This window comes from Sinohyriopsis cumingii, chromosome 16 (genome assembly GCF_028554795.1).
Source record: "Sinohyriopsis cumingii isolate HCF-2022 chromosome 16, ASM2855479v2, whole genome shotgun sequence".
Taxonomy (NCBI): domain Eukaryota; kingdom Metazoa; phylum Mollusca; class Bivalvia; order Unionida; family Unionidae; genus Sinohyriopsis; species Sinohyriopsis cumingii.
This window is the reverse complement of record NC_142976.1, coordinates 11,280,207-11,307,825: the sequence shown is the minus strand read 5'-3', so window position 1 is coordinate 11,307,825 and position 27,619 is coordinate 11,280,207. Positions and strand designations below refer to the sequence as shown.

The window sequence follows — 27,619 nt, the reverse complement described above, 5'->3', positions numbered from 1 at the left end:
CTGACACCAGGCTGACCAGTCCTAACACTAACTTCTTAATGCTGAGTGCCAAGTGAGGCACCTGCAAGTACCATTTTTATGTCTTTGGTACAAGTTGGCTGGATTTCAAACCTGCCACCTCCTGCATCCACAGATGCACTAACCACTTAGGCAACCCGAGAGGTAATCTATGTTTAACATCACTGAGCTAGTAATCTGAATCAATTTATGTGTTCCAAGCTATCAAAGTCTTACTGTATTAAGAGTACTGTCAACAGTTTAATGTACACCAGCTACACGTCTAATACAGCATTACTGTATTAAGAGTACTGTCAACAGTTTAATGTACACCAGCTAAAGGTCTAATAGAGGACTACTGTATTAAGAGTACTGTCAACAGTTTAATGTACACCAGCTACACGTTTAATAGAGGACTACTGTATTAAGAGTACTGTCTACAGTTTAATGTACACCAGCTATACTGTCTAATAGAGGACTACTGTATTAAGAGTACTGTCAACAGTTTACTGTACACCAGCTACACATCTAATAGAGTACTACTGTATGAAGAGTACTGTCAACAGTTTAATGCAAACCAGCTAGACTGTCTAATAGAGGACTACTGTATTAAGAGTACTGTCAACAGTTTACTGTACACCAGCTACGCAGCTAATAGAGTACTGCTGTATGAAGAGTAAAATCAACAGTTTAATGTACACAAGCTACACATCTAATAGAGGACTACTGTATTAAGAGTACTGTCAACAGTTTAATGTACACCAGCTTCATGTCTAATAGAGGACTACTGTATTAAGAGTACTGTCAACAGTTTAATGTACACCAGCTACACATCTAATAGAGGACTACTGTATTAACAGTAGTCAACAGTTTAATGTACACCAGCTACACATCTAATAGAGGACTACTGTATGAAGAGTACTGTCAACAGTTTAATGCAAACCAGCTATATTGTCTAATAGAGGACTACTGTATTAAGAGTACTGTCAACAGTTTAATGTACACCAGCTTCACTTCTAATAGAGGACTACTGTATTAAGAGTACTGTCAACAGTTTAATGTACACCAGCTACACGTCTAATACAGGACTACTGTATTAAGAGTACTGTCAACAGTTTAATGTACACCAGCTACACGTCTAATAGAGGACTACTGTACTAACAGTAGTCCACAGTTTAATGTACACCAGCTACACATCTAATAGAGGACTATTGTATGAAGAGTACTGTCAACAGTTTAATGCAAACCAGCTATATTGTCTAATAGAGGACTACTGTATTAAGAGTACTGTCAACAGTTTACTGTACACCAGCTACACATCTAATAGAGGACTACTGTATTAAGAGTACTGTCAACAGTTTAATGTACACCAGCTACACATCTAATTGAGGACTACTGTATTAAGAGTACTGTGAACAGTTTAATGTACACCAGCTTCATGTCTAATAGAGGACTACTGTATTAAGAGTACTGTCAACAGTTTAATGTACACCAGCTACACATCTAATAGAGGACTACTGTATTAACAGTAGTCAACAGTTTAATGTACACCAGCTACACATCTAATAGAGGACTACTGTATGAAGAGTACTGTCAACAGTTTAATGCAAACCAGCTATATTGTCTAATAGAGGACTACTGTATTAAGAGTACTGTCAACAGTTTAATGTACACCAGCTTCACTTCCAATAGAGGACTACTGTATTAAGAGTACTGTCAACAGTTTAATGTACACCAGCTACACGTCTAATACAGGACTACTGTATTAAGAGTACTGTCAACAGTTTAATGTACACCAGCTACACGTCTAATAGAGGACTACTGTACTAACAATAGTCCACAGTTTAATGTACACCAGCTACACATCTAATAGAGGACTATTGTATGAAGAGTACTGTCAACAGTTTAATGCAAACCAGCTATATTGTCTAATAGAGGACTACTGTATTAAGAGTACTGTCAACAGTTTACTGTACACCAGCTACACATCTAATAGAGGACTACTGTATTAAGAGTACTGTCAACAGTTTAATGTACACCAGCTACACATCTAATTTAGGACTACTGTATTAAGAGTACTGTCAACAGTTTAATGTACACCAGCTTCATGTCTAATAGAGGACTACTGTATTAAGAGTACTGTCAACAGTTTATTGTACACCAGCTACATGTCTAATAGTCCTTTATGTCCGCTGTATTGGGCATGGTTAATTCTAAATATCACCAACCAATATCTGGTTGTTAATTTAAACTTAACGGTGCAGAACCATTATTTTCTTAGACATACAATGACCATGATAGCTGAATTTAGACCCCAGAATATTTAGGCTTTAGGGGTATTTCCAAGGGTGGGGCTCAACCTATATGTAAGCCCCTTCTCTCTAAAAATAACTGTTAAAAAGTGGTATATTTCCTGCAATAAGTTTTCTTTATAGTCAGTTAAAAATATGCCCTGGAAAAGATGAAAATGCAGGAGCTTCTGGAACCTCTGTGGGTTTCATCCCACAGACCTTTTGTTTAGTTGTTTAAGCCCCCTTCTCAATATTTCTGGATCTACCATTCATTAAAACCCTAAGTGCAAGTCATCCAAAGTTAGGTAAGTGAACTTACTCTAGTACTAACCATATAATCAAAAAACAAATTTTCTTTTTTCAGTCAGTGACCGTAAGACATGACCTTTTGACCTCCAAATCAGTAGGTTCCTTTCCAACCTAAGGTGTATGTAATCCAAAACTTTGGTGAAAGTATATTGTTGATAAGTTAATTTTATGTACAGAAGCCATGTTTTACTTTTTCACTAAATTCAAGTTTGATCTTTGATCTTTTGACCCTAAAACTGATACCAAAAATACCCAAAGTGACAGTCATCCCTACAGTGAAAATTACACCGATGCCAAAAATGATAAGCTTATTTCTACCCTAAAGTGTAAGCCATCCATAATGTACATTATGTAGAAGCAATGTTATTGTGCTGAAAACATTTTTATTCTTGGTCATGATGACCTTGGGCTTGAGGCATTTGACATTGAAAGGGTTATTGATTACCCAAAGCATGGGTCATCCACTGACTCTGGTAACTATAGCTAGTGGAGAATTGAGTTATTGTACATAAACCATTTGTTTCCTTCCAGTCAGTAACCCTGACCTTTTGACCCCAAAATTGGTAGAATTATTTCTTACCCAAAGTGCAAATCATCTCCATAGATGCATAATTGTAAATGATAAATAAAATTTGAGTTAATGTGAAAGAAACCATTTTTCTTCTTTTAAGGTGACCATAACCATTTACATTTTCCCACTTACTCAATAGGGTTCTTTCTTAGCCCAAGGGCAAACATCCAAAATGTCCGGAAACTGTAGATGGTGGACAAATTGAGTTTTTGTACAGAACAGGTGGATGGACATCATAATATGCTCCTTATGTAGGTATATTATGGTCCTGTAGACTATCAAAGAATCTTACCTCCTTACATAGGTATATTATGGTCCTGTACACTATCAAAGAATCTTACCTCCTTACGTAGGTATATTATGGTCCTGTACACTATCAAAGAATCTTACCTCCTTACGTAGGTATATTATGGTCCTGTACACTATCAAAGAATCTTACCTCTTTACATAGGTATATTATGGTCCTGTAGACAATCAAAGAATCTTACCTCCTTACATAGGTATATTATGGTCCTGTAGACTATCAAAGAATCTTACCTCCTTACGTAGGTATATTATGGTCCTGTACACTATCAAAGAATCTTACCTCCTTACATAGGCATATTATGGTCCTGTAGACTATGAAAGAATCTTACCTCCTTAAATCTATTTGCCTCAATCTGCAGAGCCATCCTAAACTCATCTTCCAGTTCTGAATATCTCTTGCTCAGTTCATCAACCCTGCAAAGACATGTTGAAAATACAGTAAACCAACCAACTCCATAATGTGACCATCTCATCATAAGAACCATGTTGTCATTCCCATTTTGCTACATTCTCATACATGTGATTCTACTGGTGGTAGTACAAAAAGGCAGTATACTGCATATACTATTTTATATTTTAAATCTGCTGCCTTTGAAAATCAAAAGACTTTTTTTATACTGAAAGAAGAACCCATACATCTGAATTTTTACATGTTATATCCACACATTATAGAAACCAGCCAGAACCAGTCTACTTGGGACTGGGAACTATTCCACTAGTCTGATGATGTCTGCTGTGTAATCGGATGAGGAATATTATTAAACAAAGGCAGTGATGTGTACACAATGAACTTGTATTCATTACCCTATAGTTGTAATTTTAGGATTTTAAAGCCAAAGGTAGAATGCATTTCAAGGTGTTATAAATTGTGAAAGGATCGAAGATAGCCCATGATAGCTTTGAATCTTTGATTAAAAACTGGCCAACTCTGGCACAGGTGAGATAAAAAAGAAATGCATATAACAAATATTTTTTGGCAGCACAGAAACACTTAGATATTTTAACTTTTTAAAGAGGGATATTTAAGGAAAGCTTCAAACTATTTTTGGTCAATTAATATTAAAATGATGCAACATGTGCCTGATATCACTAATAAAAAAACAGTAGCTAAGAATATTTCAAGAAGTTCAGCAATGTTTGCAAATTAGAGTTTAGGTGTGTGTAGGCAAATAGCAAATGCCCTGAGTCTGTTTTGTACAAAGTGGATAAAATGATATTACCAGACATATGCAGACACAATTGAAATGATATCACCAGACACATGCAAACACCATTGACATGATATCACCAGACATATGCAGACACCATTGACATGATATCACCAGACATATGCAGACACCAATGAACAAAAACAATGATTCTTCTGTAAGACACTCATTCTGAAGGCCTTGTTTAGGATTCATTCAAAAGTGAATAAAGTAGAACTTGCATAGACTCTATTTGCAAAATTTGAGGCAGATCACAATTGATCATTTCCTGCTGCATATCACTTTACTAAACTGGTTAATGTTGTTTCCAGGCTCTGAGGCTGCAGATAAATTTTCATGCCAGCATATGAAGTCAAAATACATTGTCACTCTTATCATGGCCCCAACCCCTCCAGGACAGAAAAGTTTACAATATGTAGAAGAGTCTGAATTTCAGTGTCATAACTGACAATAGATATTAGAGCAAAAATGCATTTGTTTTCTTTTTAATTCCCTTAAAACACATAACATTTCTGTCATAAAAAGTACATTTGTTCAGAAGCCAAACTACTGATAAAAATTTTGAAATTGTAGGGACAAAAGTGGGCACCAGAAAAGCACCATTTTCAAGTAGAACCAAGTAGACATTATAAGAAGTCTTCTGGTGAAAAACTGATGGAAACATTACGTTTTGTTCTGGAGAAATGATAAGATTTTCAAGCCGGCCACTGTAGTGGCCATACTGGACATCAGATCAGTACCATTTTCATTTAGGACCAAGTAGATAGCATTAGAAGTCTTTTCTGTGAAAATCCAATGTTGATTTGACTATCCATTGACTATCCATTCATAGCAATAATCCTATTTTCATTTAGGACCACCCAGAGAGCATTAGAAGTCTTTTCTGTGAAAATCCAATGTTGATATGACTATCCATTCAAAGCAATAATACTATTTTCAAGATGGCCATTGTGGTGATCAAATTGGATGTCTACATGACACCATTTTCATTTAGGACCATGTCGCTGATGGATGAATATGTGTGTGCAGCTTCATGGCAATCCTCTAAGAAATTAAGGAGGAGATAACAAACTTATGCTAACAATCAGATGGATGACAGACAATGGATTATCCCATAATGACAGACAATGGATTATCCCAAAGTGACAGACAATGGATTATCCCATAATATCTTCTGGTCTATAAGCAGTTGAGCTAAAAATATATAAAAAACATGACTTGACCTTAGTAATGGAATTACACTTAATTTCAGTCTTGCTGGATTTAATTTGTGTCATTTTGAATTTACAATGCTTTTTGGGGATTACTCTGGAACTACTGTCTGTACAGTCATATGGCTGGCAGATAATAAGCCAAGAATGTAAGCATGGTCTGATTTGTGAACAATATATTTAAAAAAATGGACAAAATTTTATATTGCACCTCTACCCACCTAGAGACTATGTTGTCAATCAAATCGAATGTATATATATTTATATAAATTCAGCAACACCAAGAACACTATGTACAGTAAAAGGATACCATATTATTGGAAGCTGTGCCCCCTCTTTTAAGGATCAGTGATCCAAATGCAAGCCAAGTTAAATGTTGGTACTGAATGATAGTTGCACACTCTCACAAACAGCCATTTTGGTTAACGAATCCAGAACCAACATCACTGTAAAGTGTTGAATTTAACCTTAAAGTTGAATGCATTGAGCATTAAAATTTTATCACATTTAAGTCAGAAAGGTCTTTGTGAAAGGTCACTTCAACCTTTCTTCTTTATTTCCCCACCCCATCAGTGTTAAACTTTAAAGGCTAACTTCTATGACTCATTGAGATTTGATCAGGGCATAGCAACGCTATCCTGAGAAAGTAAACATTTGAGCTACCAACCATACCCGTTTGTTAGGAACCCATGTGAAATTAATGTTTTCAAAGGGAAATTGATATGCAACGTAGTTCAGAGATTCTAAGCTGTCCAATATCTGATGAAAGAAATCTTAGGATAATTCAGCGACTGCTGCTTACCATTGGTCAGACTAAATTGAGGCGTACACTTTGGAAGCAATATGAATTGAAAGTGATGACCTAGGTCAAAATTCTTTAGTCCAAATCGTGAGAGAGGAGAAGTTTGGCTCCATGGAAGCCTAAAAAGAAATAGTGCTTTCCTTGTTAAACAAGAAAAGGGGACCAGGTGGCTGTCTTGTAAGAAAGACAGGTTTTAGTGCTAGGATGCACAATTTCTGAGAGAGAACAGCATTAAGGTATGCAATTTTAATATTTCAAGTAATTTTCTATTTTTGATTTGTTTTGTGCAAATGTGTTTGACATGACTAGGATCCATATTATATATTGTTTATTCAATTTTATGGAAATCTGTTGATGCTAGAGTTGTTATGCAATTTATCTCTTTAATTTTACAGTTACTAATTCATTGATAGAACTGATGATTGCAAGTTTTCATATGTGTAGGATTTCATAGGGTTATATGAAATAATTTCTTTGTCTGTAGGACGATACTGATTATCGTGAGTTAATGATAATTGCATGTTATATCTGATTTTATAATGTTTTAGAGATCTTGTAAGTTAGGGCTTGCTGTGAGCTAGAATTTTGTGAGTTTTATGCAATAGTAATCGAGCATGTGGTAGTGTAGGTAAAGAGATACGGTAACGTTAGATATACCGCTAATGTGTTAATTATGGCCGATTGCTGTGAAGCAGGGGAGATGTTATATCAGATTAGTTCAGAATTTTTGCAGTGTGGATAGCTAGTACACTTCTGAGTAACGCAAGTGAGGGATTTTATGTAGGTGTAGAAAGTGGCACATATAGAGATTATGGGGTAATTTTGTCCTTGAAGGAAACAGCTTTCTGGAAGAGACAGGACAGTCCAAAGATGGAAGTCATAAGTCTGGAAATAGATGATGTATTCAGAATAAAGGACTAGGAGGTCCAGGAATAGATGAAGCATTCAGAATAGGAAGACATGATACAAGGGTCATGAGAGGAAGGTGATGCAATCAGTCATGGACATTGTGCTCTTTTCACCACTCATTATTATGATGAAATAAATCCAAATTAGATACTGCTATTAAATTCTGTTGACATAACTTAGATTGAATTGGAGTTGCTGCTATTAATTGTTATTGATTAAATTTTCTTGTCTAAGGGGGCTCATATTGCATTATTTCTTCCTAATAGTCTTACTGAGTTCTCTGTTGATATTCTATCTATCCACTCTGACTGGGCTAAAAAATTGAGGGAGGCCATTCCCTAGATAACACCAGCCAAATCCAATTAACCACCCCTCTTACTAAGAGGGCGATGTTACAATCACCATTTCTATGTATGTCCTAGTTTTTTCTACAAATGCATAACTATTTCTTTTGTTGCAGGATGCTGACACCATCTACCCACAATTGCGGAAGGAGACCATTGCAGGTATAATACATAAACTTATCATTATTAATAATGCTTCGTGAATTCAAAGACCAAATATCCATCCTGTAAGGTCAGTAGGGTTTAGAATTTAGCGTGGAAGTTTCACAGTCAATATTCATCTATGATCCATGTCAGCAACCATAAACTTTCCAGAAATTTGACTATCAGCAAGTTCATATTGGGTTTCATCACTACAAAGAATGCAAGAATTGGAATCATATCAAACAACCATAGGAAGTCCTGCCTTTTATGAGTACCATAAAAGAATCTGCATGCAAAGCAATCATAGGAAGTCTTGTCTTTTATGAGTACCATAAAGAATCTGCATGCAAAGCAACCATTGGAAGTCCTGCCTTTTATGAGTACCATAAAGAATCTGCATGCAAAGCAACCATAGGAAGTCCTGCCTTTTATGAGTACCATAAAGAATCTGCATGCAAAGCAACCATAGGAAGTCCTGCCTTTTATGAGTACCAAAAAGAATCTGCATGCAGAGTAACCATTTACTGCAGTACCATTAAAGGAGATTGGAACAGAACGAATTAGAAGCTACAAAAATATCCTGTTTATAAAAAAATTGCATGCCAGCACTGCCACAGTTTTGTTCAAGATACAGTGCTGTGCAATAGAAATCCACAGACAGCAAATAATCTAATACGGCAAGGCATGTCAGTATATAGACAGACTACAATGGATAGACAAGGACGGAAAAGAATATTATTCTTAGGAAAAGAACAATTGCTCCTCATGATAAAGAAAACTTGGGAACTTTACAGCAATCACACACAAAGAGAGAATGCTGAGTCTTTTTGGGCCATTTCATTTTGCATGTCAAGTGACATATCCCTTGACTTTGTCAATAACTGTCACTGATTTAATCATCTTGTGAAATTGGCTAATGTGTGTAGATTGAATCTAAAGATGTGGAGTTCCTTTTTGGTTCAATGGAATAGAATTTTGTTATTCCCTGTCTCTAATGTTACCATTGCACTATAGTTTGAAGTCTTCGCTGATGCAACTCCAACTCTTGGTTTCAGTGGTGTGTTTTTTTCCAAGGCAGTTGGTTCCAAGAATCATGGCCCAATAATTTTCCAATAGTATGTAGGCATGTCAACAATCTCAAATAAATGATCCAAGCACAAGTTTACTTATACACCTTCGATATACTGGTGCGCATGTCAACTGTACCTAAAAATGCATTTTTTGGTCTCTTGGATGATGGCATACTGAATGCCTCATCTTCATTAGCTTTATTACGCTGTGGCAAATTTACTGTTAGATCAACCATAGATATGGAGTACTTGCAGTATCTGTGACTGGACTTGAGCATCCATGACTTCATCATTGCTGGAGATAAGTCAAGTGGTACTTAAATTCTGAGGGTATCAAAGTCTGATCCATACCAATATGGGATGCAGATTAGTCTTTTCCCAGTGGATAACTGTCCTTGTCCCATGAGGACTATAAACAATTGTTACGTGTTTAAGCTTGAATAAACATTAACACAAGAAAGAGTGAAAATAACAAGCTTTGAAAAATATAACAAATAATTTATTTCCCTGGAAGAATACTGTAAAAATGAAAAAATATGAGAACTTAAGGTTTCCAGAATCAGATCCAAAAGTAATACAAGAATAATCCATGAACAAAATTTTTGAAGTCCTAATATTGAAATGTTCTAATGATTCCAAGTTTGAGTCCTGACGAAGAATCCAAGATGGAAGGCAATGACATATGCTGTAGCCTGTACTGTGTTGACATCTACAGTTCCTTGTACAAACACAATAATTTATCCTCCGGTTTTGTAAATACAAATAAATTTGTCAAGAAATGTCCTTGTTCAAGAGTGCTGTATGATTATAATAATATTTCCAGAGAAATGAATTAATCTTCTAGAGTCCAAATAATCTGAAGAAAAATTAACATATAACTTAAAAACTCAAAACTTCACAGCTGGTCACAACAGAAGAAAAAAACTTCACATCAAGTGTTTAAAAGCCCGGACTCTGAGATCTCTCTCTCTAAACATCACTAGTAATACTAAGTATTTTGCAATTTAAGAAATGCCAAATTGCGAAAAAGAGGATGACATGATTCTGTTTGCATGTGAAAGTCATATAGATCCTGTATGTTCTTGACAAGAACCAATCATTTTACTTTTAGAAAAAAATTGTTCACTTGACCCTCAATCAAGGCCAGGAACTAAGCCAAAAATATTAGGTATTTATAGAAACATTCAGGTCAAACTGAATTTTCTGGAAAATATCAAATTCCTTGTAAACAAAACTACATTATATTGACATTTAAAGAAAATAAAAAGATTCCAAAACCTACAAACAATCAAATACAACTTAAATCAAATATAAATTAAATCTAATATATGTAACACATTTATCTAGAGTTCTTTAGCAATGTGGGTTGTCTTAGGCCTTCTTATTCGTTATTTACTGCAGATGGTATCAATTTACTTTCTACATTAATGTTTATGGAGGGTTACATGTGCTCCTACATGTACTAGGCTTGGATGCTGAAATTCTATGCTCGCATCAGGCCATGTGTAGATCTACAAATTTTGTTAAGTGTATGGTGAGTTTACAGTGTACTCCTCTTAGCTGTGATCATGCAGATTTTATGGCTGTCATTATGCAGATTCTGTGGATGTGATCATGCAGAATCTGTGGATGTGATCATGCATAATCTATGGATGTGACCATGCAGAATCTGTGGATGTGATCATGCAGATTCTGTGGATGTCATTATGCAGATTCTGTGGATGTCATACAGATTCTGTGGATGTGATCATGCAGATTTTATGGATGTCATCATGCAGCTTCTGTGGATGTCATGCAGATTCTGTGGATGTGATCATGCAGAATCTGTGGATGTCATTATACAGATTCTGTGGATGTGATCATGCAGATTCTGTGGATGTGATCATGCAGATTTTATGGATGTCAATATGCAGATTCTGTGGATGTCATTAAGCAGATTCTGTGGATGTGATCATGCATATTTTATGGATGTCATTATGCAGATTCTGTGGATGTGATCATTCAGATTCTGTGGATGTGATCATGCAGATTTTATGGATGTCATTATGCAGATTCTGTGGATGTGATCATTCAGATTCTGTGGATGTGATCACGCAGATTCTGTTGATGTCATTATGCAGATTCTGTGGATGTGATCATGCAGATTCTGTGGATGTGACTGTTTAGATTCTGACGATGTGATCGTGCAGATTCTGTGGCATCTTCACTAGCCAAGTTTCCAATAACCCTATCTACACCTTGGCATATTGAGCAAATATTTCTGTGCCTCGGGTCTGTGAATTTCACTGGATGAGGTGGCAAGCCACTGCATCCAATCAAAATTAAGTTGTTCAAATATGAACACTGATCCTATGTTTTCTTCAATGCAAGTCCATTCCTTGGGGCTCTCTGCTGCATACTAATCCAGTTATTTCCTATCATACAGCATCGTTTGGGCTTAAAATCCTCAATCTACTAAACTGACAGACATAACAAGTTAAGCCTTAATACTGCGGCAATTTTGCCTAAACAGTTTATGTCAGTCATAATGGCAAGCCTACCTGGGAGATTGTGCATGTCAGCTATTTGGCTTGGACAATTTTGTTATTTAGTAGTACTGGCAATTCTGCCTCTAGTATATGTTGGCTATTCTGCCTTGAAAAATATGCCATTCTGCCATACTAGTGATTCTGCCTGATAGACAGTGCCTGTCAGTTATTGGGCTTTGACAGTTGTCATTCAGTAGTACTGGCGATTCTGCCTAACAGACAGTGCCTGTCAGTTATTGGGCTTTGATAGTTGTCATTCAGTAGTACTGGCAATTCTGCCCAACAGACAGTGCTTGTCAGTTATTGGGCTTTTGACAGTTGTCATTCAGTAGTACTGGCGATTCTGCCTGATAGAGACTGCCTGTCAGATAGTGGGCTTTGACAGTTGTCATTCAGTAGTACTGGCAATTCTGCCTAACAGACAGTGCCTGTCAGTTATTGGGCTTTTGACAGTTGTCATTCAGTAGTACTGGCAATTCTGCCTGATAGACAGTGTCTGTCAGATAGTGGGCTTTGACAGTTGTTATTCAGTAGTACTGGTGATTCTGCCTGATAGACAGTGCCTGTCAGTTATTGGGCTTTGACAGTTGTCATTCAGTAGTACTGGTGATTCTGCCTGATAGACAGTGCCTGTCAGTTAGTGGGCTTTGACAGTTGTCATTCAGTAGTACTGGTGATTCTGCCTGATAGACAGTGCCTGTCAGTTATTGGGCTTTGACAGTTGTCATTCAGTAGTACTGGCAATTCTGCCTGATAGACAGTGCCTGTCAGTTAGTGGTCTTTGACAGTTGTCATTTAGTAGTACTGGCAATTCTGCCTGATAGACAGTGCATGTCAGTTAGTGGGCTTTGACAGTTGTCATTCAGTAGTACTGGTGATTCTGCCTGATAGAAAATGCATGCTTCTCGAAGAGATTACTGCAACTGATCTTATGCAGTGGAGGATGAGATCTAAGGAATGCCAAAAATATATATAAATATATACTGTTAATAATCATATAATAGTTGATGAATATACATTTTGTATAATAAGGTGTCTTTTCCTCATTTCACCTGTCTGTCAGTTCAACTAGCAACACATACACTGATATTGAATAAACTGGTGATTTCAGTTTTCAATCTACCTACTCAAGGTCTCATCTATTGCATATTGTGTGAATCATACACTTTCCATGACCCTTGTGCTGAGGATAATCATAATTTAAAAGGATGTTTGATGTTTATCTTTGATATTATAGTCAAGCTTTTTGTGCAATGAAAGTTTATAAAAGTCCACTGAATCATAAAAATAATTGGAAGGTTTAATTAGTAAAATTATAAGAAGCAGAAAAGATGTAATTTCAAATTATATTTTAACTATAGGAAACTGAAGTAACTTTGTAATGTAGTGCAAAATATTTCAAGTTCCTTGATAACAAGATGTTTGCATATTTTTTTCAATAGTCGCTTTTAGTTAACACATTAAGGTAAATTGTATTATGTCAATCTTTAATTATCTTTTCTATCAAATGAGAAGTAGTCAAAAATATTATCTATTTATTTACATTATTAATATTTTATTCATAAAATGTATATTATTATAATTTCAAATATTACTCTATCAGCAAAGGCAAAAAAGTAGGTATAAAATTTTTATGTCATAAAGTCATTTTTTGATGAAGTAAAATAGTAGGTATAAAAATTTTATGTCATAAAGTTGTTTTTTTGACGAAGTAAAAAAGTAGGTATAAAAATTTTATGTCATAAAGTCGGTTTTCCAGTGAACAGGCTCATATATATTTATTTACATCATGCAATCTGTAATTTCTTCATGCAATATAGAAGTGAATCCAAGTAACATGCTGAGCAATAAAAACCAATGCAGATGGAAAAACTGAAGAAGAAAAAAACCATAAAGAAAATGTTGAAATCTTTTGGAATAATTTGCAAGACCTAAGACTGATGCCTGGAGAATATCATTACAAAAATAATATTGACACCTTGGTCAATAAGAAAGTCTGGAAAATTTATCATTTTCAATATGCATGTACTTCCTGGAAGGTTGGTTCCATTAATTTCTTTGACTTGTCAGCCAAGCCTTCCAGAATAGCACCATACAGAGCAAAGACAATTCAAAATGCATTAAGACTCCCACTATCAAGATGATGACATCATACATTTCCTTTGGGCTCAAAGCTCTGTGTAATCCCTTTTTATATTTGCCATTAATCTGGATGGAAGGATAATTCCAAATAAATTCAATCCAACTTGCAAACATGCTGGGGAGAAGTGAGTTTATATTACCATGTCAAACAGATTTTAACTCAAGTGTAAAGATTACAGGCAGTATAGATTTTTGCCGTTTGCCAATATTGTATTCATCACTGGAATTCTCCTTGACAAATGGCAGAATAACCCCTCCATGCTAAGTTGAGAATAAAGAATGGGAGATTCATCATTTAGCTGAGAAATACGTACAAGTAAAACCTTTTATAAAGGAAACTCTGTGGATCACAATAATCTGTCTTTACAATGGTAGACAAGTTTTATAATGGCAGACGAGTTTTATAATGGCAGATGAGTTTTATCATGGCAGATGAGTTTTATAAAGAGGTCAAAATATGAAAATTAACAATAGGGACCCATTATGATTTATCTTTGAAAGGTGTCCTTTACAGGAAGATGTCTTCCAAATCAGGTTGCACAATAATATATTATACAGTGGAGCCTGTGTCATCTCATAAATGTGACCATAAATTTATGTTGAATTAGACAGTGAAGAACATTCAGTATCAAATCCATGATGGGTATAGAGAAGGAAGACAGACCTCATATTGCAGTGCCAATTGACACTGATTCTGAATACACAGAGATTTTTATAAAAAAAATTATTTTGATGAAGGAAATTAGGAAAACATTATTCTATTTTTGTGTAACTTTTAATTAAAAGACCCATTACAAGAAACAAATGTATTTAAATGCCACCTGGCATAACTTTTAAAAGATCAATTCCACTGTTTAAGTGCAACTTGGCATAACTTTTAAGAGATCAATTCCACTGTTTAAGTGCAACTTGGCGTAACTTTTAAAAGATCTGTCCCAAGAAGCAAATGCAATTAAGTGCAAAAATTGACTTTTAAAAAGCAGTTCTTGATTACAAAACCATAAATGGACACATACCTGCATACATAACTAAACTGTTGCAACCTAATTCAGCAAAAAACTATTCATTACATACACTCAGGGTGAACAATTTAAAGATTTCAAAGTCATGTATGAAACGATTGAGATTGAGGTGTTGCCTCCCCATAAGGTCAGAATGACATCCTCATATGGAGGTGTTAGTTTGGATCTTGCTTCCCCTAAAGGTCAGGATGGCATCCTCATATGGAGGTGTTAGTTTGGATCTTGCCTCCCCTAAAGGTCAGGATGACATCCTCATATGGAGGTGTTATTTTGGATCTTGCCTCCCCTAAAGGTCAGGATGACATCCTCAAATGGAGGTGTTAGTTTGGATCTTGCCTCCCCTAAAGGTCAGGATGACATCCTCATATGGAGGTGTTAGTTTGGATCTTGCTTCCCCTAAAGGTCAGGATGACATCCTCATATGGAGGTGTTAGTTTGGATCTTGCTTCCTCTAAAGGTCAGGATGACATCCTCATATGGAGGTGTTAGTTTGGACCTTGCTTCCCCTAAAGGTCAGGATGACATCCTCATATGGAGGTGTTAGTTTGGATCTTGCTTCCCCTAAAGGTCAGGATGACATCCTCATATGGAGGTGTTAGTTTGGATCTTGCTTCCCCTAAAGGTCAGAATGACATCCTCATATGGAAGTGTTAGTTTGGATCTTGCTTCCCCTAAAGGTCAGGATGACATCCTCATATGGAGGTGTTAGTTTGGATCTTGCTTCCCCTAAAGGTCAGGATGACATCCTCATATGGAGGTGTTAGTTTGGATCTTGCTTCCCCTAAAGGTCAGGATGACATCCTCATATGGAGGTGTTAGTTTGGATCTTGCTTCCCCTAAAGGTCAGGATGACATCCTCATACTGAGGTGTTAGTTTGGATCTTGCTTCCCCTAAAGGTCAGGATGACATCCTCATATGGAGGTGTTAGTTTGGATCTTGCTTCCCCTACAGGTCAGGATGGCATCCTCATATGGAGGTGTTAGTTTGGATCTTGCTTCCCCTAAAGGTCAGGATGGCATCCTCTTATGGAGGTGTTAGTTTGGATCTTGCTTCCCTAAAGGTCAGGATGACATCCTCATATGGAGGTGTTAGTTTGGATCTTGCTTCCCTAAAGGTCAGGATGACATCCTCATATGGAGGTGTTAGTTTGGATCTTGCTTCCCTAAAGGTCAGGATGACATCCTCATATGGAGGTGTTAGTTTGGATCTTGCCTCCCCTAAAGGTCAAGATGACATCCTCATATGGAGGTGTTAGTTTGGATCTTGCTTCCCCTAAAGGTCAGGATGACATCCTCATATGACAATTTGTGAATGAATTATGCTGATTATGTGCAAATAAAGTGAAACTGTTTTGGGGAAATATTACTTCCTGAAATTACAATATTGAAAATATTTAATTTCTTTTCCTTATTTAATGTCAGCTTATATTGTCATGATGTTTAAAATATTTTTGATGTGGAGGGACACTTTATCTCAAGTCCAATGACTCTGGAGAATTATACCCTCTGGCTCTAAATGACACCCCAACTGGAGAATTACACCCTCTTCATCTCAAGTCCAATGACTCTGGAGAGTTATTGGCTCTAAATGAGTACCCCAACTGGAGAATTACACCCTCTTCATCTCAAGTCCAATGACTCTGGAGAGTTATTGGCTCTAAATGAGTACCCCAACTGGAGAATTACACCCTCTTCATCTCAAGTCCAATGACTCTGGAGAGTTATTGGCTCTAAATGAGTACCCCAACTGGAGGATTACACCCTCTTCATCTCAAGTCCAATGACTCTGGAGAATTACACCCTCTTCATCTCAAGTCCAATGACTCTGGAGAATTACACCCTCTTCATCTCAAGTCCAATGACTCTGGAGAGTTATTGGCTCTAAATGAGTACCCCAACTGGAGAATTACACCCTCTTCATCTCAAGTCCAATGACTCTGGAGAGTTATTGGCTCTAAATGAGTACCCCAACTGGAGAATTACACCCTCTTCATCTCAAGTCCAATGACTCTGGAGAGTTACTGGCTCTAAATGAGCACCCCAACTGGAGGATTACACCCTCTTCATCTCAAGTCCAATGACTCTGGAGAGTTACTGGCTCTAAATGAGCACCCCAAATCTGGTCATAGAGGAATCAAAGTTGACTAAGAATCTCAGTGGTTTCCACTTCATGTGGAGGAACTGGAGTGAGGAACCAGATCACCAGCAGCATTCAAGGTTCACAATATGAATAGGTAAAGGCATGCTAGAATATAATAAACAATATTTGTGTTCATAGTGCCTGGAATTGATCTATCTGAAGCTCATTCCCATGTAAATGACCTCTCAAGGTTGGATAAAAAAACCCAACTGAGTTACAGTGGACCAACAACAGAACAGACATTTATCATCACTGATCAGCCAATCATAAAAAGACTGGACAATTGGGGTTTTAGTAATTGGAGATATGCTGCTACTACTCCCGCAACTTGGGTTTCAACTTTGAGTGGTGAAGAGATTATGAAGGGCAGAACCAGGGATTAAAAACATTTGGTCCAAGAAAAACTGGAGGTATTACCCGGTAGTGGATGATTTGGCAATATAATAAGGGAGACTGATTATTCAGGATCCTCAAATGTCCCTTTCTGCAAAAGGGTGTGCATCTCTTCCTAGAATTTCACCAGACTGGACTGTTGAAAGACCTTGGGGGTCCTTGACAGAAGTTGGTAACCCTTGCTCACAATAGAAAGGACCCACCAATCACCCTGATACTTGACCATGCCTCTGAAAAGTGCTTATATAAGCACCTATGGAGATATTTGGGTGAGGTATGCATGACTGGAGATGTGTGAAAGGTGGGTTAGCAAATTTTCTCCTAGTGGTTTGTTGGCAACTGTCCTTTGAATCCGATTGTCGAGAAGGTCTCATTTGAAGTTGCATATTGGGCTGAGGCTATGTCTGTCTGAAGAAGTTTGTGGATGGTCCCTAGGAGTTGACTCACATTTGTATGCATCCTGGCTAATGAAATGGGATATTTTGGCCACCACTTTCAGCCCACATTGTAAACTGCTGGGTAAAATGTGTCCTTCCTCCATTGGGATACTAAAAGAAGTAGCTCATAATAGGTGAGTATGAGAAGTTATGGTGACTAATAGCCTGGCTATCTACTTCAATTGTTTTTATGGGAAGGATACTTACTTGGGACAAACCAGTATCCAACTGGGGATGTTTAGCAGATCACTTTAGGGATTGTGCCTGGTAACTTGAAGCAGAAATCACAGATCTCAAGGTAGAGGGAGGAACAAACCACCCTCTTTGTCACCAAGTGATGTCTTGGCCTGTGAAAAACCTCTATGATATTTCCTCAAACTTATCAAGGAATGAGGAAGAAGCAGGTCTGGTCATGGTTCAGCCCTGGAGATCTTCTTGGACTGTATGCCAAATGATTTCAGGCACAAGTCAGTGGGTAAAAGGCAGTAGACTTCTTTTACTGCCGTATCAAATTCCCAGACCTCCTCCTCTTAATCCAAATGAGAAGAACTTGTGCACCTGATAGAAGGCTTCTGCTTCTACCTCAAACTCAATGGAGTTAAGGGGGGTGGGGAGAGAGGGCATCATCCTTTTGTGCACTCCAAGGAGAAGAATGGCTTGGTATTACTATATCTTCTATGGTAGCTACAAATGATGTGAATGCACAATAAAACAAAACATGAATACCTCAAACAAGGGACAAAAAATGGAGGTTAAAAGGTCACATAATAGAGAGTAGATACTTCATTGGTCAATAACAAAAATGAACCAAGTTTCATTTTGTGAAAGATAACAATTGTAACAACACCACTAAATGAAACATGTTTAAAAATTAAATATGCCAAGGTGAAATCCTATTGTATACAATCCTAATTTTTTATGGGGAATAATAATATTTAAAAATAAGCAGTATTTGGAAAATCATGCTGAAAGCAGTGTATCAACAATTCTTTTGATGGTAAGAATACAAGTTGTCAAAGGAGCAGATCATTCTTTCCTTTTGGCATGCTGATTCCCCTAGAAATAATAAGAGTTACTCTGACTTTATCAACTGAAGGTAAAAGTATGTTTTACATAAATTTTCACCACAGGGAACAACATTTTCACATTCATGGGATTCAAACATTCTATTTATTTTTGAAAGGTTACTGGAGTTAATAAAAAAAGTTTTTCTTCTTAAGAACATCTCATGTTAAACATGCATTAGTATCATTTGTTTCTTTCCCTTTTACAGGTCTCAATTTACATGGTAAAATGTTAGGATTAATTTACATATCAAGCTGATAGAAGCAACAGCTTGAACCTCATCCAGATACCAATCTAAATGTGAATGACTTTCATGTCAGACTTGGCTTCCACAAGAGTTGTATTTTGTGGTAGGTACCTCATTAGAAGCCAAGCAGCTGAAATACTTCTATCTTGAACTGAATTTTCCACTGTTGATATTTGTTCTATACCTTATCTATTTACAATCATTTTGTAAACTACAATCATTAAAGGTCAAATGCAAGGGAACTGAAGTCTGAGAAGCACTTTCTCTGTTAAATTGTATGGACAATATATGGTTGATTTCAGTGGCAAAGTATCATTGGATTTATTTGACATGTCACTCTGCAGGGTCTCACACAACTGTAAATCAATGTTCTAGCATGTGTTTCTTGATTAAACTTTGATCACCATTAGCTATATTATGGTGATTACATGCATTTTTCACATCCGAAGGTCATTATTGACAACAATAGTTATTTTATATCAGGCTAAAATTATTTCTAAAACATTATTTACTTAACTGTGTGTAGACTTTCTGCACAGTCAGCTAGAACACTTTAAACAACCTTTTCAGTTTACATTGACAATTAACTTATAGTATTTCTGTCATTTGTTCATAAATAATTTAGCTCTAAAATTCCTTCTTGGCATCCAAGCAGCATTGCAAAGGAATTTTGGTAACGTCCTGATGCTATATAGGTATACAAAGACGCCAAGAAGCATCTGACATTGCACATAATTTTAAATATTTAAATACTTGAAGGCAGTCATAACTCACAATATACACAATGCAATACATTTTGCCACAAGAAATTTTTTTTAACAGAGTAATAACTTCTGTGTCAATAATGACCTTCGGATGTGAAAAATGCATGTATCAAATTTAGGGTTGGGATGTATGTACATAAACTTCCACTGACTTGTCAAGAGAATGATATTCTTATGTTTTGTTTTATTATAGCTATCTTTATTATAGCCATCCAAAAATATTGACCTTTTTGATCTCAGTGTGTTCTATATTTTTATGAATTTTTATATTAGTTGTGTGGATGTGGCATTAAATTCGTACATAAAAACTGTTTCTTGCACCTTTATTGTCATTGGCAAAAGTAATGACGTGTAATCTGTCTTGTAAATGCTTCACAACCTGATACTTTGTTTTCTTAACTCTAATAATGATTGTAATATTCAAAATACTGCACGTTAGTTACTGTTTATACAGACATAAGTTGGGTCTGTCACCTAATGCATCAGCAGACCAGGGTCTATGCAGTTTTATGTGATGGCAGATCAGGGTCTATGCATTATGTGATGGAAAATCAGGGTCTATGCATTATGTGATGGAAGATCAGGGTCTATGCATTATGTGATGGCAGATCAGGGTCTATGCATTATGTGATGGCAGATCAGGGTCTACGCATTATGTGATGGAAGATCAGGGTCTATGCATTATGTGATGGCAGATCAGGGTCTATGCATTATGTGATGGAAGATCAGGGTTTATGTATTGTGATGGCATATCAGGGTCTATGCATTATGTGATGGAAGATCAGGGTCTATGCATTGTGTGATGGCAGATCAGGGTCTATGCATTATGTGATGGCAGATCAGGGTCTATGGATTATGTGATGGCATATCAGGGTCTATGTATTATGTGATGGCATATCAGGGTCTATGTATTATGTGATGGAAGATCAGGGTCTATGCATTATGTGATGGCATATCAGGGTCTATGCATTATGTGATGGAAGATCAGGGTTTATGTATTATGTGATGGCATATCAGGGTCTATGCATTATGTGATGGAAGGTCAGGGTCTATGCATTGTGTGATGGCAGATCAGGGTCTATGCATTATGTGATGGCAGATCAGGGTCTATGCATTGTGTGATGGCGGGTCTATGCATTATGTGATGGCAGACCAGGGTCTATGCATTATGTGATGGAAGATCAGGGTCTATGCATTATGTGATGGCAGATCAGGGTCTATGCATTATGTGATGGCAGATCAGGGTCTATGCATTGTGTGATGGCAGATCAGGGTCTATGTATTATGTGATGGCATATCAGGGTCTATGTATTATGTGATGGCATATCAGGGTCTTTGTTGTTTGCAGTTAGACCTGAATTATAGGTATAATATACAAATTGTTACTCATTTAAGGTCAAGTGATGTACCGATAAATTCAACTGCTTGCTAATTCGAAAACTCACTGCTTCATAGAGTATTTGTAATAATTTGCTTTATAGAGATTTTGTAATAATTTACTTTATAGAGTATTTGTAATAATTTGCTTTATAGAGTATTGTAATAATTTGCAACATGCTGAACCAATGGCTGTCAATTTTAAGCCCTTTCCTCTTCCTTATCTATATCAATGATCTACAATTAAATAATGAATCCACAAATACAGATTTGTTTGCAGATGATGCAACCTTGTACACATCTAGCTCTGTAGTGTCATGGTCATGCATGATACACTAAAGTCGGTGGTATTATAGAAAGGTAGACAGATGTAGCTCTACAATGGTACCAAATAATCTGGGATTTCTAGTTGCACTACAAAATACAGAGGGAAAAACCTCACTTTTAGGACCTGATTTTTTTCTACCCAAAATTTGCCAGTGGTTGGAATCTGATTTTGTGTCCAGATTTGAGACTTTTTAGTCTCAGATCTAAGGCAGACCGGTATGAACTGCAAACAAACAGATGAACCTTTGCAAAAAGTAGGATAAGATGGGCATTTGGAATAAACAGTGGTCTCGACACAAAAATAATGGCTCCGTTTAGCAAAACAAAACACACAAAAAAAAACTTTTACCCTGTTGCTCATGCACAAGCCAAATAGCCAATGAAAAACAATGTTTCTAACACAACTAGGCAGTATGTTATTGGATGATCACTTGGAAGTTGGTGTTTTTGGATGTATTTAGAAATAGCTTTCTAAATGTGTTTCCTACTCGAATTTCAGGTGAAAACGACAAAAACCTCCATGGGTTAATGTGTTAAATGATTTAGTATGCAAACCCTTCCAATCAGTCCACAATACAGCTGATGTCAACACTGCCTTAGACAAATGGTATCAGATGTTCAATGCAGCCTTAGACAAGCATGCCCAAATTAAAACAAAAAGGGTTAAACACCAAATTACATCCAAGTGGATTACCCCTGAGATCAATGAAGCTAGGCACCTAAGAGATAATTTCCACAAGAAAAAAGACATGAAAAGCTATAGAAAGTGGAGGAATAAAACTAAGCACCTGATAGACAAGGTAAAAGAGAACTACGATAAAAAGGCTATAATGATAATAATAATAATAATAATAATGACCTTATTTAAAGAGGGTAACACAATTAGCTAAAAACTAACCTGATAGGTTATTATCTACCAGAACACCAAGTAGTCTATCATGACAGACCATTTGCAAATTTTTGTCCTTCCATGTCAGACATAGTTCATCACTATCAAGATTTGTCCTTTTTTGCCATGTTGAGATAAGTAATATTTTAGTTTTACCAGTATTTACCACCATGCCATTGCATGTGCACCAGTTTTCCAGTTTGTTTAGAGCATTCTATAAAGAAATTTTGAGTTCAAGCTTTGCGTTTTGGATGTCTGACAATGTTGTGTCATCTGCATAGAGATCTGTAGATGATATTGAGTCTCTTAGTAAAAGTGGTTGTTGTTGTTGTTATTATTGTTGTTATTGTAGGTTTTAACACCATTTTTCAGCACAAGATAGGCTATACATGGCGGCCAGTATAATTGGTGGAGGAAGAACCCTGGAAAACCCCGGGAAGAACCACCGACCTACGAGAAGCTACTGGCAGGCTTTCTCACGTACCAACGTTAGCCAAGGCTGAGACTCGAACTCACGCAGACAGAGGTGAGATGGCAGTGATCCGTAACGGTGAGCGCTTTAGACCACTCAGCCACTCGGGGCCCCGAGTAAAAGTGGTAAATAAAATAAATAGCAATGGACCTAGAATTGAGCCATGTGGTACTCCATATCTAACTGTTCCAGGTTCAGACAGAACATTATTTATGTAAACATGTTGTGTTCTCTCATTTAAGTACGAAGTAAACCATCTAATTGTTCTTTCATCACACTGGTAGATTTTCAGTTTCTTCAAGAGGATTTCATGATCCACCATGTCAAAAGCTTTCCTGAAATCTACAAATACAGATCTTATTATTCTACCTGGTCAAGTGCTTGAAGCCATTTATCAGGTAGGGAGATCAAGGCAGTCTCACATGAATGTTTCTGTCTACAGCCTGATTGATTAGGGTGTAACCGCAAGTGTTTGGTTAAATATGACATGAATGAGTCATGGACATGTTTTTCAATCAATTTTGACAAGTTTGGTAGTATTGAGATTGGTCGTTAGTTATCAGCATCATCCTTAGAACCAGATTTGTGAATAGTAGTTACTTTTGCAGTTTTCCATATTATGGGGACAGATCAGGTTGCAATACTTAAATTGATTATGAATGTTATACTATCTACAGTAGCAGAGGATGAAGATTTAATGAGTCGTGGACCAATCTGATCAAGTCCTGTAGCTTTCTTTGTATCAAGTTCACTGAGACATTTTTTAACAAAGTTTTTGGATACTGGTGGGATAGAGAAACATACCTCCTTAGAGATTTTGCTCAAAGTAAGAGTTGTAACCAAGATATTGTGGAAGCATCTAAAAGCTGAACCCACCCTAGGACAGTTGTTTTCCCCCTAGACTTAAGCAAAATGATGATACAGCAACATTTGTACAATACATTGTGGAAATGTTCAACAATTTCTTCATAATCATCTCTGTAACAGTATTCAGAACCTGACTAACATCCCAACTGAACTTGATGCTCTTCTTTCATTAGTAAGAGCTAAAATTCCTGATGATAAATATTTGTCAATAGCTAATGTTAGTGAAGCTGATGTTTTTGATTTGCTCAATAAGTTGAGTATTAATAAATCCTCTGGTCTGGATGGTAATGGTCCATGAATTCTTAAAATTGCTGCACCAGTAATAACAAAGTCATTAATGCATATCATAAACTGTATAAGTGGAAATTTTCCAGAAATACTGAAATGTGCAAAGGTTACACCTATCTTTAAGAAAGGAGAAAAGAGGACCCAGGGAATTACAGACCAAGATCAATTCTACCTGTACTGTCAAAATTATTTGCAAGGCATGTAGCCATTCAGGTCTATACATTTTTTGAAACCTACTTTCTTTTTCATAAAGCACAACAGGATTGAGAAAGTACCACTTGTGCCAAACAGAACTTAACTAAATTAATTGATCTTTGGCTGAAGGAAATGGATAATGGACATATGACTGGGAATGTTTTCCTTGACTTCAAGAAAGCCTTTGATCTTTTTGATCATGAAACTCTGCTGCAAAAGTTGAACTATTACAGGTTCAACAATCCTTCTTTAAACTGGTTTAGATCATACCTAAACCAAAGGTGTCAACAAGTAAGCATTGGCAATATTAGCTCTCAAACTCACACTATTCATTCAGGAGTCCCTCAAGGCTCAGTTTTGGGCCCTCTCCTCTTCCTTATCTATATCAATGATCTACCATTAAATAACGAATCCACAAATACAGATTTGTTTGCAGATGATGCAACCTTGTACACATCAAGTTCTGATACTGAAGTTATCCAAATGAGATTAAACTCAGACCTTATTAGAGTCCAAAGTTGGGCACAACAAAATAGAATGGTAATTAATGAAGGTAAAACAAAATGTATGGTTTTATGGACATCACAAAAGCTACACAAGTCAGGGAACCCAGAACTATCTCTTGCAATAAATAATCATCTGTTAGAAAAAGGTCAAGCATAAAAAGCTTGTAGATAATAATTTATTATGGGATGACCATATTGATAAGTTTTGTTGTTGTTGTTGTTGTAGGGTTTAATGCCATTTTTCAGCACACGATAGGTTATACATGGTGGCCAGTATTAATGGTGGAGGAAAAACCCGGGAAAACCCCGGAATGAACCACCGACCCATAAGAAGCTACTGGCAAGCTTTCTCACATATCCACATGTTGATATAGATCATGACCTTGATTCAAAATTAGTAGCAACCACGTAAATAAGTTCTATTTTTATTTTAAAATGATTGGTTGTTGTCAAGGTCATGATGGGACTACGTGTTTAAGATGTAAACAATTTTTTAATTTTTTAACTCTTAGAGTAAAATGATTGGTTTTCATCATGGCCACACACTGGATGTGCATGTTCTTTAACAAGTACCTAATTTCTACAACCTTCTAGAACATGATGACGTGACCCCTTTTATGTTTTAGAAGATGATATAACCTGTGTTTTGGAGAATTATTCTCAGTTGCAGCTGGGCTTTCTCTTATATTGGAAGTTGTATGTTGTGCTGTTTGGAGTTATTTCAAATTACTTGGATTAGAGTTATTTCAAATTACTTGGATTCAAAAGGATCAATTCTTTTTTTCCTGGAAAATACATGTGCTTATGTGAAATTGTTGAACAAGGACAGTTTTTGTAAAAAAATTATTCAAATTTCCAAAACCAGAGTGATAATTCTTGTTTCTACAAGAAACTATATATTTCAATACTACAGATTACAGCATACATCATCATCTTCCATCTTGGATTCTTTGTTGGGACTCGAACTTGAAATCATTAGAACATTTTGTTATTAGGACTTTAAAATTTTATTCGTTGATTATTCTATGATTATTTTTGATTTTGATTCTTCAAACTGTAAGTTCATTTGTTTCATTTTTATAGAATTTTGCAGGGAAATAATGATGTTTTTTCAAAGCTTGTTGTTTTCACTCTTTCTTTTGTTACTATTTATTCGAGCCTAAACACGTAACATCCCTCAAAAACATTGTTTACAGAACTCAATGGTTCACAATATATGACAGGATTGATTTTCACAAGGCAGTTCTTTAATATAAATGTCTACATGAATCTGCACCAGAGTATCTTCAGGACTTATTCAGGCCTTTTTCAACAAAATACTAGTTGAGATCAATATCACATGGAAACCTTCTAGCACCAAAACCAAGAACAGAGCAATTTAAAAACAGCTTCCAATACTCTGGTACGGTTCTGTGGAACAAGCTTCCACTACATGTAAAATATGCTGAAAATATTAGAGCATTTAAGAAGAGATATCATGAGCATGTATGTGTTTCTAACAGATAATGGAATTTAGTATTTTAATACTAAACATTTAAAATAAACAGTAATTATTGCTATCTTCATATAATGTGCATTGTTATACTCTCCTTAAGAGGGCCTCAAGGAAGAATAGTCCTTGACTAATGAGTCACCCTCTATAAATAAAGCATTATTATTTTTATTATTATTATTATTTTTATTATTATTATTATTACAAGTCCAAAAGTATTTAATGTTCCTAATAATTCAAACAGTCTTGAATGTCCTAATGTACCAAAATGATGTAATCCTGAATGTCTTTGAATGAGTTCTCAATAAGTCCAAGATAGTGTTTTAGTCCAAAATGCCAAAGGGCACTTTGCAATTCTAATGAATAATTTAAATAAATAATTCCTCTCAAATCATATCTGAACAAAACTATAAATGATTCAACAGACTTATCATAAAGTGGGAATAAATCATTGTTTACCAAATTCCTTTATATACAAACTGTCATTTGACCTATGATTCAACAGAATGTTCTAAAAAACTGAAATTTCTGAAGAATCCCACCAAATTGTAAACAAGTTCACTCCCAGAACTTTAAGCTCATAACAAAGTTAGGGATTGAAATACAATTTTTATCAAAATCTTGCTGGCTTCTTAGATTCATGAGAAAATCAGGTAGGCAAATATTCCATTTTTATAGTCATAGATATGATAACAGCCAGGTACACAAAATAAATTAAATATACACCACAACAGATAGGGTTCTCTGTATGACTTCAGTACCTGGGTGAAAGACCTTATTGTGTCCAAAACTGAGAGTATAATCTGGAAATCTGAGAGTGAACCTTCAGTTCATAAAAGTGAAAGAAAATAAAACAGTGACAGCTTTCCATCAAGGAGGTATGTAGTTTATTTGGGGATAAAACTAATTTTAAGTATGCAATACTTACCTGCCGCTATTGTGTAGCTAATCTTTTTTTTAGTCTTGAAAACTAACCATCCAATCAATGCGAATAAATCCTAGCAGAGTGGACAAAAAGTTAGAATGACCTTTTGCATTCCAAGCTCTTATTTTGCACACCATTCTATATGTCACATGGTTATATGCATTAGTCAGATATGTCATTCTATGTCTGCCGTAACTGTCACCAGAGAAATTACATCTGAAGCAGTCTTCTGCAGTTTTTTAATTAGTGTTACAACTGTCTGTTCCATTTTCTAGAAAACCATATCAGAACCTTTTTCTCTTTAAGAACTTAGTTCATTTTAGGGATTCAAAGGTTACCTCGTGTTCCATCTTGTTAGTGGACATGCATTCCTTACATATA

At 36.1% G+C, this 27,619-nt stretch overlaps 1 protein-coding gene across 1 annotated transcript in view; it reads right to left on the bottom strand.

Annotated features, from left to right (window-relative positions):
- The window catches only part of LOC149779943 (leucine-rich repeat and coiled-coil domain-containing protein 1-like), a 476,629-nt gene that overhangs the window by 187,301 nt on the left and 261,709 nt on the right, over positions 1-27,619 (bottom strand). The window contains exon 16 of the mRNA XM_089936640.1: positions 3,804-3,888. Within this exon, the coding sequence (XP_089792766.1) occupies positions 3,804-3,888 (85 nt within the window). The remainder of the gene's footprint in view (positions 1-3,803; positions 3,889-27,619) is intronic.